The sequence below is a fragment of the Geospiza fortis genome, unplaced genomic scaffold (assembly GCF_000277835.1).
Source record: "Geospiza fortis unplaced genomic scaffold, GeoFor_1.0 scaffold88, whole genome shotgun sequence".
Taxonomy (NCBI): domain Eukaryota; kingdom Metazoa; phylum Chordata; class Aves; order Passeriformes; family Thraupidae; genus Geospiza; species Geospiza fortis.
Genome location: NW_005054434.1, coordinates 559,025 through 572,411, shown reverse-complemented (window position 1 = coordinate 572,411; position 13,387 = coordinate 559,025). Strand labels below are relative to the sequence as shown.

Genomic DNA, 13,387 nt, shown 5'->3' with positions numbered 1-13,387 from the left:
AATCTGGTGCTGCCAAAATGACTACTGAAGTTTTTAATTGTGCAGGCTTTTCTAGGCAGTGTTCTGGCAGGTGATCCCACATTTGGAGGGAGCATCCAGTCACTCTAGTTTCTAGTTCCAGTCTTCATTGAAGTCTTTATTGAATATTCAAAAGGCAAAAGAAGTTCAGAGAAGAGACAGCATTGCAATCACTGTGGAATCCATAAGCTTTGGCTTTTTTCCCAAGTTAACAAGCACACAGACGTTTAAGAGATTCCTTTATGCAATGCACAGATGCAGACAAATGCTCTTTCTAAACAAAAATGTGAATGATGAAAATTGGCTTCTCTTTACTTACCTGCCATTTTGTTTTTGAAATATATTAATCTGACTGTCTCCAGGCCTAAAAGGTTTAGTGATCCTTCTGTATTCAAGGGTCGTACCTGAAACAAGGAAAAACAGTTCTTGTAACACTCTCAAGAGTAACAATTCCAAGTCTCTAAAGCCACAAAGAAGAGTTCAAAAGAATTTTAAACTCTTCTTTTTTTTGAGAATGACTACAGAGGGAGTTGCTCAAAATTCCACTTCAAGACACAGGCTTAACACCATTCCTCCCAGCATTTAAATGAATAGCTGTGTTACAAGTCTACTTCATATATCAAGCTAATTTTTCCATCAGATGTACAAAGCAATAAGCTGAGCTTTTACTTTGTGTTAGCACCATGTCACAATAATGCTCTGCAGCTTGATAAGAGCACACACAGACTGCTAAAACCTACGGGTATTTGTGATTTCCAACATAAAAGTGAAAGAGGCATTCCACACTCTGTAAATTGTGTTAGAAACAGACTCTTCATAATAAATTGCTATTTTTGAGACTCCTAAGTGTAGTAATTTTGTTTGCTGAAAGTAGCTTCCATTAAAAGGGAAGTCTTGAGCCAAATATTAATCAAAGTATTAAATCACATTCTACTGTGTAGGGGAAAAAAATGCTCCAACTGCTTAATAACTCAAAGTTTGGACACCAGAAAGAACTTCCCCATAAAAGTCCAGATTGGTCTCTCTTCAAGATGGTTAACAGCTGAGCACTTTGATCTTTGCATTATGTATCCTCACAGCACGGCCAGAATATCCTGGTTTGCATCTGGCACGTGGGAAATTGATATTCAGAGACTGAATGACCAATACAAGACCACAGGGGCAATGCCCTGCAGCTCTGTCTCATTGAAATGTCAGTAAAGGAATTGTGTTGACCCTGATACAAAGCTGAAGTCAGTCTAAACCACAAGGAAAAAAACTGACTTTTCTCTTTTCTTTCTAAATACAGCTGAGCAAACACCTTCTAAATACCAAGGAAGTGTCAAGTTTTCAGAAACATCTTCCTTTTGATAAGAGATCCAAACTGACATCATCCTGTTGTCGGTGTTTCTACTGCTTGAAACAAAATGTTCTAACCCTGTCTGTCTACCATATGTTCAGGAGCAGCAGGAGATAGATTTTTGACGGCCTGTGTAATTATCTTAACATCCACCATCCTCTGGTAATATTCACAATCAGTCCCAATGAAGCCATATGTAATTAATGCCAATTAATTCCTCTCATTATTACAACAGTATCAGTAAATCTAAGATAGCCATATGCTCCAGGATTGACCATTCATCTAAAACAGTGCAACCACATGAAAAACACATCTTCTATCTTCTATTTCCAACAAAAATGCAGGAGTTTCTTTGCAGTAGCTCTTCTTTTAATTCAATTATGTTCCCACAAGCAGTTTTAATGAGCAGGATTGGTTCTGGACATACTCCTTGGCCCACACTGAAATGGGAAGTTACCTTTTTGAGAGGAATAGTTTGAATCCACTCCATGGAGTTCACGTCAAAGACATCAATTGCATTTTCACTGTACACAGAGAGGTATGGTGCATTGTAACCTGGGAGGGAATGAGGAGGCATTGTGTCAACTGCTTTTGGACATGGCCCAAAATAGACAATTTCTTACAGTTTAACCATATTTATTTAAGAAAATAAAACCAGTGCTCCACAATCCAACAACAAGCTTTGAAAAATGCTTTAACTCAAAAATTACCAAGAAATTTATTCTGAAGGCAAACCAGCATCACCCAAAAGCTTACAACCTCCATGACTTTTAACTTTGCTGAAAACCTAACTACTTTCTGAATTTTCAGACATTATGGTTTACTCTGCCAAATCCTGATGTATTTCAAAGGTGTTTTCCCTCCTAAAAATCCCATTTTTAATAAGAGCTCACATATTGTAAATGATGTGGTAGGAAAATAATCTGCTCTATTTAATAACTGCCAGTTGAATAACCTAAGCTCTGAGTCTCTGGACTATGCACTAAATGAGCATCACTTGGAACTAAGCACCATGACACAGTCATAAAAGTCATGTTTCCTTAACTTTAATTCTCTCTTCTCATTTTCTGGATTGTAAAGAGAAATCTTCTGCTACTTTTCTGGCACATTTGCCCAGGATGAAATTTGTTTCACTGGGACCACTTCTAAAGGAGAATTCAGTATTTCCATGCCGGAAACAAGACTGCCACAGTCTGCCAAGACTAACAACAGCATCCAAGTTGTGTTTAAATGTAACAGCTTTTGCTATAAAATACACCTCCATTCTGAGTTGGAAATTATCATCATCAAATCACTTCAAGCAAAAAACTGTCACAAGTAACAATGGCAAGTGTAGATGAACTATGTGTGAAAAATACACATTTTTCAATCTATCACATAACCTTCTGTTTTGATTAATTCATTGTCTGAGTCCATTGTAATAATCAATTGTGTAAAATTGCCTGAAATCCAGAATTGGCAAACACCCTGTAAATGTTGCTCCCTCTATGCTCAGAAGGGCCTTCACTCAAACAAGGTGAAATACTCTTCCTCTTTACAGTGTGACTGGACTGCTGCCACAGTGAGGTGAGAAGGCAGACTATTCTAAAAATCAGCACAGAATTGGGCTTCTTCCTACTCTGAGTGCAGATTTGGCTAATCTTTATCTGCATTCAGAAAGACTTTAAAAAAATAAACATTCAGGTTTGTTTTTTTTCCCTTAAAACTGTCACAGAGATAAAGACCCAGCATTGAAATAAGGTGCAATAAATCCTTAACAGACCTTGGTGGAAATGAAAATCTTGAAAAATGACAGTATTTTTCCTTAAGGTTATGAAATATATTTTTAATATTGCCTCCTATGCATTGTATTTTGTAAGGGAAGAGAGCGACAGGAGGGAAACTCAGTGACTTTTTGAAAAAGGAGAGAGGAGATGAAAAAGAAGGTTGTTGACAAAACCTGCTGAGGAAGAAAGAATGAACAAATAAAGAAAGAAAAGACAAAACAGACTAGTAAGTAGGAACAAATACTATTAGAGAAAAGCAAATCAAACTACCAGATCCTAATGACTCTCGGCATGAAGAAAGCTGGAACCAAAGTACAATCACATTCCAAGAGTTTAAATAACAACAGTCCAGCTTTGGTGGCAGCAAATACATAAAGCTCCCATTAGCCTCTGTTGAACCTGAAGCTTTTGGCTGTTTTAGAGTTAGAAATCCTGACTCATGCTTCCTCTTTGTGTTCCAGCAAGTAAAGGTCAGTGCCAGAATTGTTGAAACTAGCATAAATGAGGATTAAACCCTCTTCTCGGAGTCTCTGTGGTCAGGATGACCCCAAGATGTGTCAGAGTCTCTTTTCCCAGCCCAGCAGCCAAAGGAGGAGTCAGGATTCTTCTGTTCTGGCTCTCAAGGTTGTTTATTTGCTGTTATCTATAACATTCTTTCTCTGACCCACCGAGGTCTGTCTGGCAGGTTGGGTTGAGGCACACTGACGGCCTCAGAGGTGGTGTTATCTTTTATACTAAAAACTACGTGTACATTTACAATAATTTCCCAATACCTATCAGCTATGCTAGACAGTGAGTTCCTACTCTAAACCAATCCAAAAGTGCCACCATCACCCAGAAGATGGAGGCCAAGAAGAAGAAAGAAGGAGGACAAGGCACGTCCAAATCCCTCCATCTTGCCTTCTGAACCCCCATTCCAAAAACTCAAAATTCTACTTTTCTATCTTGTAACAAACTAACTATCATTCTACTTAAACTTCCGTGGCTTGTGAATCCTCATATAAGGCTGGTAATTGTTTTTTCCAAGGGCTAAAATCAAAGGCACAGGTGTTTTTGACTCCATGCCAAGGTCTCTGAGCCCCCTGTCAGGGTCTTGAGTCCTCCAGGGCAGCCAGAGGAATTTCCTGGGTTCCAACACACTCTGACCAGATTAAAAATGGTGACGCGCTGAGAGCATCCATTAACCTGTCAGGTAATTAGCCCAGAACTCCACCTCCCCTGGATATCAACACAAGCAGAGATCACTTCAGACACACACACACACAGAGAGCACAACTCACAGCAAGAAGATGGAGTTGCGGGCCACATCAACTCTTGCTGCCTGGATCTTCGGCCCTGGCAGTCGACGTAAACCCCGACGCTGCTAAAACACAGCAGGTATTCTTTAGTTGAGATCTCGACTGCACAGATGGCATCAGTTGGCTGCTGTGAGATAAATGAGAGCGTGTGGTCGTCCGGGTGGAGCAGGCTGTACGGGCTGCCCTCCCCATGGAGGGGGTACTTGAGGAAACCTGACTGGTAGCCTACACAGAGACGGTCGCTGAAGATGGACATCCACTGGACGTTCCCCTGCACCTGGATCTCCTTGATCTTTTTGTGGCGTGTCTTGCTCTGATTGAGTTCGTAACAGAGCACCTGCCTTTTCATGGCCACACACAGGCAGGTGAGGGCCCCGTGGCGCACGTGGCCAGAAACGATGGCCTGGCAGCCTTTGGTCTCTGCCAGCTTATAGAAGTCAGTCTCCCTTCCATCCAGGGCGGCCATGGGGAAGAGCCGCACGTGGCGGTTCCGTCCTGAGATTACGGCGATGAGCTGCTCGCTCGGGATGAGCTCGATCTGATGGACCTTCTTATTGTCACCAACACGGATAATCTCTGAAAGAAAGATCAAAACAAGCCCCCTGTCACAGACATGTTTTATGAAAAATCCTTTCGTTAGGATCTTTTCTCCTGAGAAGCTGAGAGGCCTCAGGAACAAAATGTAAACAGTGATTATCTGCTGCTGTGGAATGCAACAGGTGCATCTGTGATTGGTCTCATGTGGTTGTTTTTCATTAATGGCCAATCAAAGTCCAGCTGTCTTGAACTCTCTGGTCAGTCACAAGATTTTATTATCATTCCTTTTCTTTCTTTTCTAACCTTCTGATGTCTCCTTTCTCTTTTCTTTTAGTATAGTCTTAATATAGAATTTTCTTTTCATATAATATATATCATAACATAATAAATCAGCCTTCTGAAACATGGAGTCAAGATTCTCAGCTCTTCCCTCATCCTGGGACCCCTGTGAACATCACCACAGCCCCCCACATATTCAAGTAAGTAATGGTGAAGTGTGAATTGATTATAACGTGTATTTGTAAAGATGAACTAGAAAAGAAACCCAAGTGTGGATGCCATGGGACAGAGAGAGAGAAACGGGAAGCGTTTCTCACAGGGGCTTGTGAGAATTTTTAGGGAGTTGTAAGGATGTGGTAACCTGTTAAGTATAAGCAATCTGCAGGTGGTGTTTTTCTACATCATCTTTCTGTTCTTCTTAAGAACAGTGTATGAGGAAGGTGTTTTTGTTAATTAGCCAATCAAATAGAATCTATCATATCACTCTATAAAACCACGTGGTTCTCTTGAATAAAGCCTTCTTTGCTCTTTCTACAATCCTGCCTCCTGACTGTTCCTGCGTCATCCTCGGCACAAGAGTGACACCCAAGAAATCCCCTTTATTGCTTCCCTGCAGTATGAAAAATACAGAATCAAAACTAGTGTTTTAATAACACCAGATGTGCAAATTCTGGATAAACCTTTGGCTCTTCCTCATCAGAAATGGGAGGAGCAGATCTGATGCAGTAACAACAACTGCACATTATTTCAGCATTCATTTCAAAACCAGTTTATAGCAAAAAACTACTGAATCAAGGAAAAGCCTCAGAGCTGAAGCATACAATTAAACATGTCATTTGTTGAATTAACTTGGGCAATCTGTTAGCACATCTTGCAGTACTGCACAGAAGTTTTTACTTCCAGTACCAAAGAGGAGGTTACACAAAGGATTAAGCCATGATTCTTGCTGAGGTGTACAGCAGGAAATTCAAATGAAGGAGGTTTCTGCTGAATATAAAAAGGAAGTGTTTCACCGTGAGAGTAACTTGCAACAGGCAGTCCAGAGAAATCATGGAACCTGTGTCCTTGGGGATTTTCAACACAGAACTGGATAAAGCCCTGAGCAACCTGGTCTGAAATCAGTATTGAGATAGTTGGGGGAAAAATGGGGGAAAAAACTTCAACTGCATTCCAAAACCTTGATATTGGAAAGGATACCCAAACCAGAGAGCACACAGATCACCTTTTGGTCTCTCATGGAGCTGTACAGCTGATAATGTAGTAAATAATGAAAAATCAAACAAGAAGATACTGAATAAGAAAAAGATGATTTAGTACTAGAGAAATTATTACCAGTTCCTAGTTTCTTACCATCTTTGGTGACATGCACAACAAACAACCCTTCTTCATTCCCCAGGGCTATTCTTTCATGGTCTACGACATTAAGGAAAAAAAAAAGGTTATTTTTCTTTGGAAGTACTTTAAATTTCATAAACAATAGTTATAATTCTCATTAACAGAGACAGTTTTTAGAATACATTGAAATAATTGTATATAAATCCAAACCTAATATATTAATGTATTTTAAAAAATTGGCAAACTCCCAATCTCTCAAATTCTCAAAAAAGAAGTATTTTCCCGTTTCTCCTGTTAGTTAAAGTAACAGCCAGAAACATAATTTTTAATAAACTGTTCAGAGAACCTAAGTCTAGCACCAGCTTTGAAGTAACTATATTATTATATTGAAATAATTTACATAATCAGAGTTTAACATATTTTATGCAGTACTATTTGAAATTATTAAATTCAACCTCTGATCTTACATCTTCTCTCTGGTCCCACCAGCAGATTTTGAAGTGAGTGATTTACACCTACTCTATAGTGCTAATTTCGCCCAGTTAGGGAATTATGTTTACAGAGTAACAAAAGAAGAACATCCAATTCTCAGTCAAAACTATTCATAATTACAAATATTGGTGAATAATTATGAATATGGGTGAATAGAGGGAATACTCTTAAAAGATCTGACAAAAGTGCTGGGTTCTCTTGCACTTTTCTCTTAGGCCCACACACATTTCCATATGGGATAACACCACTACCTGTTACTCTCTATTCAGTAGATAACCATCTAACACGACTTTTTCCTAAAAAGTCATGCTTTTAGCATTCCCATTTTTCTTAGAGCTTTCTTCTAAATAACTTCATACCTATGATTGCTGCTGACTGTGTTGTTTTGATGAGGGGCAAGGTGCTGTCATAAGCTTCTTTGGGGACATAGACTGAGCGGTCTTTGAGTTTGTTCTTCTTCAAGATCCTATGCAACTCATTCAGCACGCCCACCCACTTGCTTTTTTCATTCTCACCATCTGCTAGAATCAGGATTGAACACTTGTTACTGGATGCAGAGAGCTGGGAGGCTGTAACCTGCAAAAAAAATCAAAACATAGTTTTAAGTCATAACTGATAAATAATTTCCTCGTGATCGTTTTTACAAGGGAATCAGATGCCTGTAAATGCCCTTTTAATTAGTTGTCTGAATTAAGGAAGTAAAAATTTCTCTTCAGTTAATATAAAACACTCTTATCTTAAACAAGAACCTGCAGTAGAAAACCAGATGTGAATATTTTAAAGAACAGATAAAATGTTGGATTTATTTTAAATGCATTTGTATTTATTTTATAATTCATGAATGTCTGCTCTAAATAAGGCAGTCAATTGTTTCTCACAGCAATTTCATAAAAAAAGCATTTTTATAAAGTTTTCTGTATTTTTAAGAGCTATAGATTTCATTAATAATTTTTAATGCAATAGGAATGGCTTTCATTGAAAGAATGCTCTGTGATCCTTTTCAGGATACAGCTATTAATGATAAAATGGAAAGCCCCTTCTGTAGGTTTTATCTCCTCTCAGCACAGAGTGGTGAACAATTTAAAAACTGGAAAAACAAGGACTGAAATACAAAGGCACAGTAAAGAAATGATAGTGGAACTGATAAGACATCAAGGAGATTTCACTGAGATGAAAGCTTTAACAGAGTATCTAACAAAAATAAGAATATTAGAAAAGGCCAGTGATGGCAAAATCCTGATACCAGGTACTAGACATAAACTTTGACGAGCATTTTGCACTAAATTTCTATACTGACTATCTGATGAATGGGAGTTTTCAGATATCCAATGCATACGTTAAAAAAAAAGTATAAAAAATAAAGACTTCAGCAAACACCCAGTGAGTTAAATCGAGAAGCAGAGGGCAACTTGAGGAAATGAAAATGTACAAGATCATGATGAACAGAAGAATTTCAAATGACTAAGAAGAAATGAAGGAAAATACGTCTTATTGTGAAGATGAAAAAATACAACCTACACAGAGATGAATGCTTGTCTAGATGTACCAGTGCTATTTTTACCACAGAAATTACATATGTACAGATCCCTATGCATTGCTGCTGCTGCCATGGATTCCACAGGGGCAGAACTGGCCAAGGAAATAAAATACTGGCAAGCTGTCAGAGCATACATCACCCTGTGAAACCAGGATGTCATACTCACCCTAAAGATACAGGGGATATCTTTCCGATTTGCATGGATGACATCTGAGGCCAAGACAGAACTCACTGAGAATTCTTCATCCCTTATGGAGACCATAAACATAATTGGAAAAGAGTTAATGAGCAAAATCTGTCTGTTTGGATTTTACTTTTTCAATAGTCTTGTTTAGTGAAGGAAACAAGTCAGCACTAAAATCTGATTTTTAAAATTATCCTTTCATCTGTATCTGAAGATAAAACTCACAAATACAATATTGCATAATTAATTCCTGGTAAATGCTGATGGAAATAAATCTATTCAGATATTCTGTAACTGTTTTTAATCTGTATAAATTAAAACCTTTAAAGGAAAAGTCCAATTTTAAAAATAAGTGGAACAAAGAACAACCTCTCCAACTCTCATAAAAATCCAAACTAAGATATAACCTTCAGCAGTTTGGGGCTTCCTGGATGAACTAATTTAGGTCAGAGATGAGCTTTACTTAGTTGCTATGTTAGATATTCTCAGCCTTCAGTGAGGCTGGCAGTATTTCAGTAATACTGAAGATAGTGGGAACAAACTATTTAGCCCTTCTCTAGTAAAAATTGTAATACATTTACCCTATAACAAAGTTTTATATCTTTCAAAACTCTTTTCAACTCCAAAATGGTGTTATTTTTAATTCTTTATTCATTCCAGATCTTCTGCACAGCTGAACAGATGCTCTTTACACATGATGTTGTAATGGAAGTTTAGACATCCGTATAGGAACAAACAAGTGTCGTTCAGCCTAACTCCAAGTAACTGCTAACTGCTCTTTTATTTTCTTTATCCCAGAAAATTAGTGCCTTTCAACATCGATTAAAGGGTTTCATAAAAGCTCTGGAGCTTGCTTACTGATTTGACAAAAAGGAAAAGCAGAACAAAACCTCCCAGTGCCTCTGCCAAGCTGCCACCAGCAGCAAACAGCTTACCTCATGTCTATGACCTGACTCACTACCACGCTGGGCTGAGATGCTTTTCCTTCTGCTACATCATACAGGAAGAGTTTAAAATCACAGATCACTGCCAGTGCTCTCTGCCAGCCTTTCTTTACTCCAGCTGGCTTTGGGACCTTTAGAAAGATAAATTCTGATCAATTCTCTGTTAGTTTGGATGCAATCAAAAGATCAAACAGCACAAAAATAAGTTTGCTTATCTGGGCTGGAAAGTTTTAATTCAGTGATGATGTTAAGCAACATATGTGAGAGCCCAGAAGCAGTAAGAACAACAAACACAGACAGACAATATATTACTTAATAAATTAATAGCATCACAGATTCTTTCTTCTCATTTCACAAATTCATTCAGAGATGTATTAACAAACATGGAGACAAAAACTCGACTCTAGTTGGCTACAGAATTACTGCCAAAACTATGCTGAGTAAATCTTTTAATATTTCTGTGCAAATATCCACACCAGTAACCACAGACAGCAGAAAGACTCAAAAAACTCACAGAGCCTGGAAGATGATCTGAACTTCAGAGATGGAACTACTCAAGACCAACCCAAAGCACACTGACCAACAGAGATGGAGAGAGGATCACTGCTGACAATGCTAAGAGTTGCTTTGTGAAAATTTAGGTCTTAGTTGCCAAACTGCTACCCTAAGATGCAATTGAATCTATCCCCCCAATATTCAAAGTAATGCCAGCTCTGGGAAACAATGCATTTAATGTCAGTGTCCCAAATGCAGCTGCCTCCTACTTACTCTGACATGTCCTTCATAAGCTGTTCCTATGCCTTTCTGTGGATCTATTCCCAAAGGTCCCTTAGTCTGCTCAGGAGGGATTGGACATACTGCAGGAGCCTTGTCTGCACAGGTCACGTGGCAAGAGAATCCACACACTTGTGAGGAGCAGAAGAAACAAAAAGATTGATGGTTATTTCTTGTGCAATGCAAAAGTTGGGATAATGACGACAAGATTTACAAAGAAATCCCCTTTCCTTTTTTGACCAGCATCTGAATAATCTCACTGAACTTTGCTACAGACAGAAATATAAGTCTGCACACAGCAAAGTTCATGTTTTTATCTGCTCTAAATCCCAAATTTCTCTTTTTCAAATAGTTTATGGATACACCTGCTTTCATCCAGATAAGAAAGAGCCTAATATAATCTCCATTATGTCCTCTAGGCCCAACTCTACTAGTAAACAAAACACTGGAACATCCTTTAAATAATAAGCATCATTCTGTGTGCATACAAACAAGAATAACTGCCATTCAGTATCAATTCTGCTTCCTTCTGGAATAAGTCAGAATGGATGTCTATTAAATTCTGCCCTGCAACATAAAGCAAAGCTGGTGTGACCACTCAGGGGGCCACCTGTGGCCACTTACTGCTATTTTGAGTACACAGAACTAAGCTCTTGTACCACCAACTGGAATAAGAGCGTCCCCAGATAACTGGGCAATCTCTTATGTAGTTCAAAGTGTTTGGCTTCTAGTCTTAAAGACTGAAGCATGAGAATATACTGCTATTCAAAATATGAGCAGAAGACTCCTGCATCACCACACTACATTTCCTGTGCCATTTGCATCTGTAAGAACTTCAGTTCACACTTGCTGTGCTCTCCCAAGTGCTTACCTTCACAAGTACAGCCCTGTCGTATCAGACCAACCATCAGGGATGTGCACTGGTTGCATTTTGTTGGTGTGTTGAAGGATTTCACTACAAACTGGTGAGCTTTAGGCTGTGAAATGAGCAGACAAGGATCTTAGCACCTGTAACACTTCTCAAGTACAGTTATTTCTTTCACAGACAAGAGAGCACAGGTGCATTTCATAAGGCAGCTTGTTTGTGCTTGCTGAAATGAGATCTGAGCAAAAAAAAATTCCTCATCACTGTGCCCACTGCTGATAATTTAAAACATCCTCTGTAAACAAGGCCATGGAAACTGGAGCCTGCCTCAGAACATGAGTTTGCTTCCATTGCAGATAGGAAAGCTGCCCAAGTGATTCTGTTACACTTTAGAAGCTGAAGGTGTATCATCAATGTGCTTGGAGAGCACCTGACTGTCACCAGGTCAACCCATGACAGTATTTTCTAAGCTGCAAGTTCAGTGCTCCTCTCTCAGGAGTACTGCCTTAGTTAAAAGAAAAATAGCAGACTTTTTCAAAATTCAATGCCAGAAAGCCCTGGCAGAGCCCCCTTTTATGGTGTTCAGCAGGGGCAATTCAGAACACCCAATCTAAAGGCAAGAGCTGAAGTTGATAGATGAAGTTGATTTTGAAAGGGTTTCTCTTTTTTTATTATTCCTTGGGAACACAGAGTACATGAGTAAGTGGTTTCATTCTCTCCCTCTCCTCAAGGATGGCCATGCTAATGCTGCTATATAAAGGCTAAGGGCCCACAAAATGTGGTAGGATGACTCACAGATGGCCTTATATAAAATCCAGGAAGCTGCTTTGCTTTCCTATAAAAACTCCCAGCAAATAACTGCAAGTTAATAATAAAGAAAGGCCAGAGCATAGGGTCAATGCAAAGACTGTCCCAAAAAAACCCTGATCATGTATGTGATCTCAAACAGGACAATTTTGCAGATTACTTTGTAGAGTAGGCATGTTAAAATTTTACTCACTTTCCTGTTTTTTAGAGCATAAGATATCACAGGTAAGGGCTTAAACTTACCCATATTTAATGACAGCAAAGACTGTCCCCAAAAAACCTGATCATGTACATGATCTCAAACAGGACTATTTTGCAGACTATTTGGAGAGTAGGCATGTTAAAATTTTACTCACTTTCCTGTTTTTCAGAGCATAAGATATCACAGCTAAGGGCTCAAACTTATCCATATTTAATGACAGTTTTACTGTTACAATGGCAGCATTCTGTCTACAGAATGTTCTGTATTGAGACTTGCAGGGAAACAACACCCAGCTTTAAACACTGATGCAATCAAAAAATAAGAAGGTTCTTTAGGGGATATAATAAATTATAAAGCAAGTCATTACTTACTGAGCAAAATGCATGCAAAAATTAAATTATGTAGACAGTAAAGTCTGTTTCACATGATTCCAAGGGCACCTCAAGTATTTTTTTTAATTGATCTACTAAGATGCTGCCAACAGAGCACTGTCTGCTCAAAATTTCTAGCTTTCTTTTATACAAGTGAATCTTCTGCCACTTTGCAATTTATCAAAGCAGAGAAACAGATCTACTAGAAAGGCTTGCTTACTTCATTATTATTTGCACAAAAACTCTGTTATTTTTAAATATAAAGAAGATTCCTAAACCATTGAGCCATTTTCAAAACTTTCACAAGAATTTTTTTCCTTTAAAGCTGGTATTTATTCTTCATTTGCTTGAATAGACATAATCTCCTGGGAATTAGCATATACTGGCATGTTCAGCAACAGCAAAATGACTTCAACAAGTGATGGAAAATCAGTACTTATGCAGGTAAAAGCCAAAAGACAGCAAAATTGGAAATCTCTTCCTGTAGTGCTCACTCTACACTGCTTTAAAACAGGCAAATCTGTGGTTTTATTTTTAGGGAAACCCTTTGCCTTTTCTCAAGAATAAACATCTAATTAGCCTGCAGACATGCTAATCTGAGACTTTCTTGTATGCAAAGAGTAGAGTGGCATGTTGGTC

General features: G+C 38.5%; 1 protein-coding gene across 4 annotated transcripts in view; it reads right to left on the bottom strand.

Moving 5' to 3' along the window:
• Window positions 1-13,387, bottom strand: part of CDC42BPA (CDC42 binding protein kinase alpha) — a 179,124-nt gene that overhangs the window by 17,401 nt on the left and 148,336 nt on the right. For all 4 annotated transcript variants that reach the window (XM_031061941.1, XM_031061938.1, XM_031061939.1 and 1 more), the window contains exons 24-32: window positions 11,375-11,480; window positions 10,498-10,634; window positions 9,721-9,860; window positions 8,768-8,849; window positions 7,424-7,640; window positions 6,588-6,650; window positions 4,404-4,997; window positions 1,815-1,912; window positions 338-422 (exon numbers count right to left, since the gene is read on the bottom strand). In XM_031061941.1, coding sequence (XP_030917801.1) covers window positions 338-422; window positions 1,815-1,912; window positions 4,404-4,997; window positions 6,588-6,650; window positions 7,424-7,640; window positions 8,768-8,849; window positions 9,721-9,860; window positions 10,498-10,634; window positions 11,375-11,480 — 1,522 coding nt within the window. The remainder of the gene's footprint in view (window positions 1-337; window positions 423-1,814; window positions 1,913-4,403; window positions 4,998-6,587; window positions 6,651-7,423; window positions 7,641-8,767; window positions 8,850-9,720; window positions 9,861-10,497; window positions 10,635-11,374; window positions 11,481-13,387) is intronic.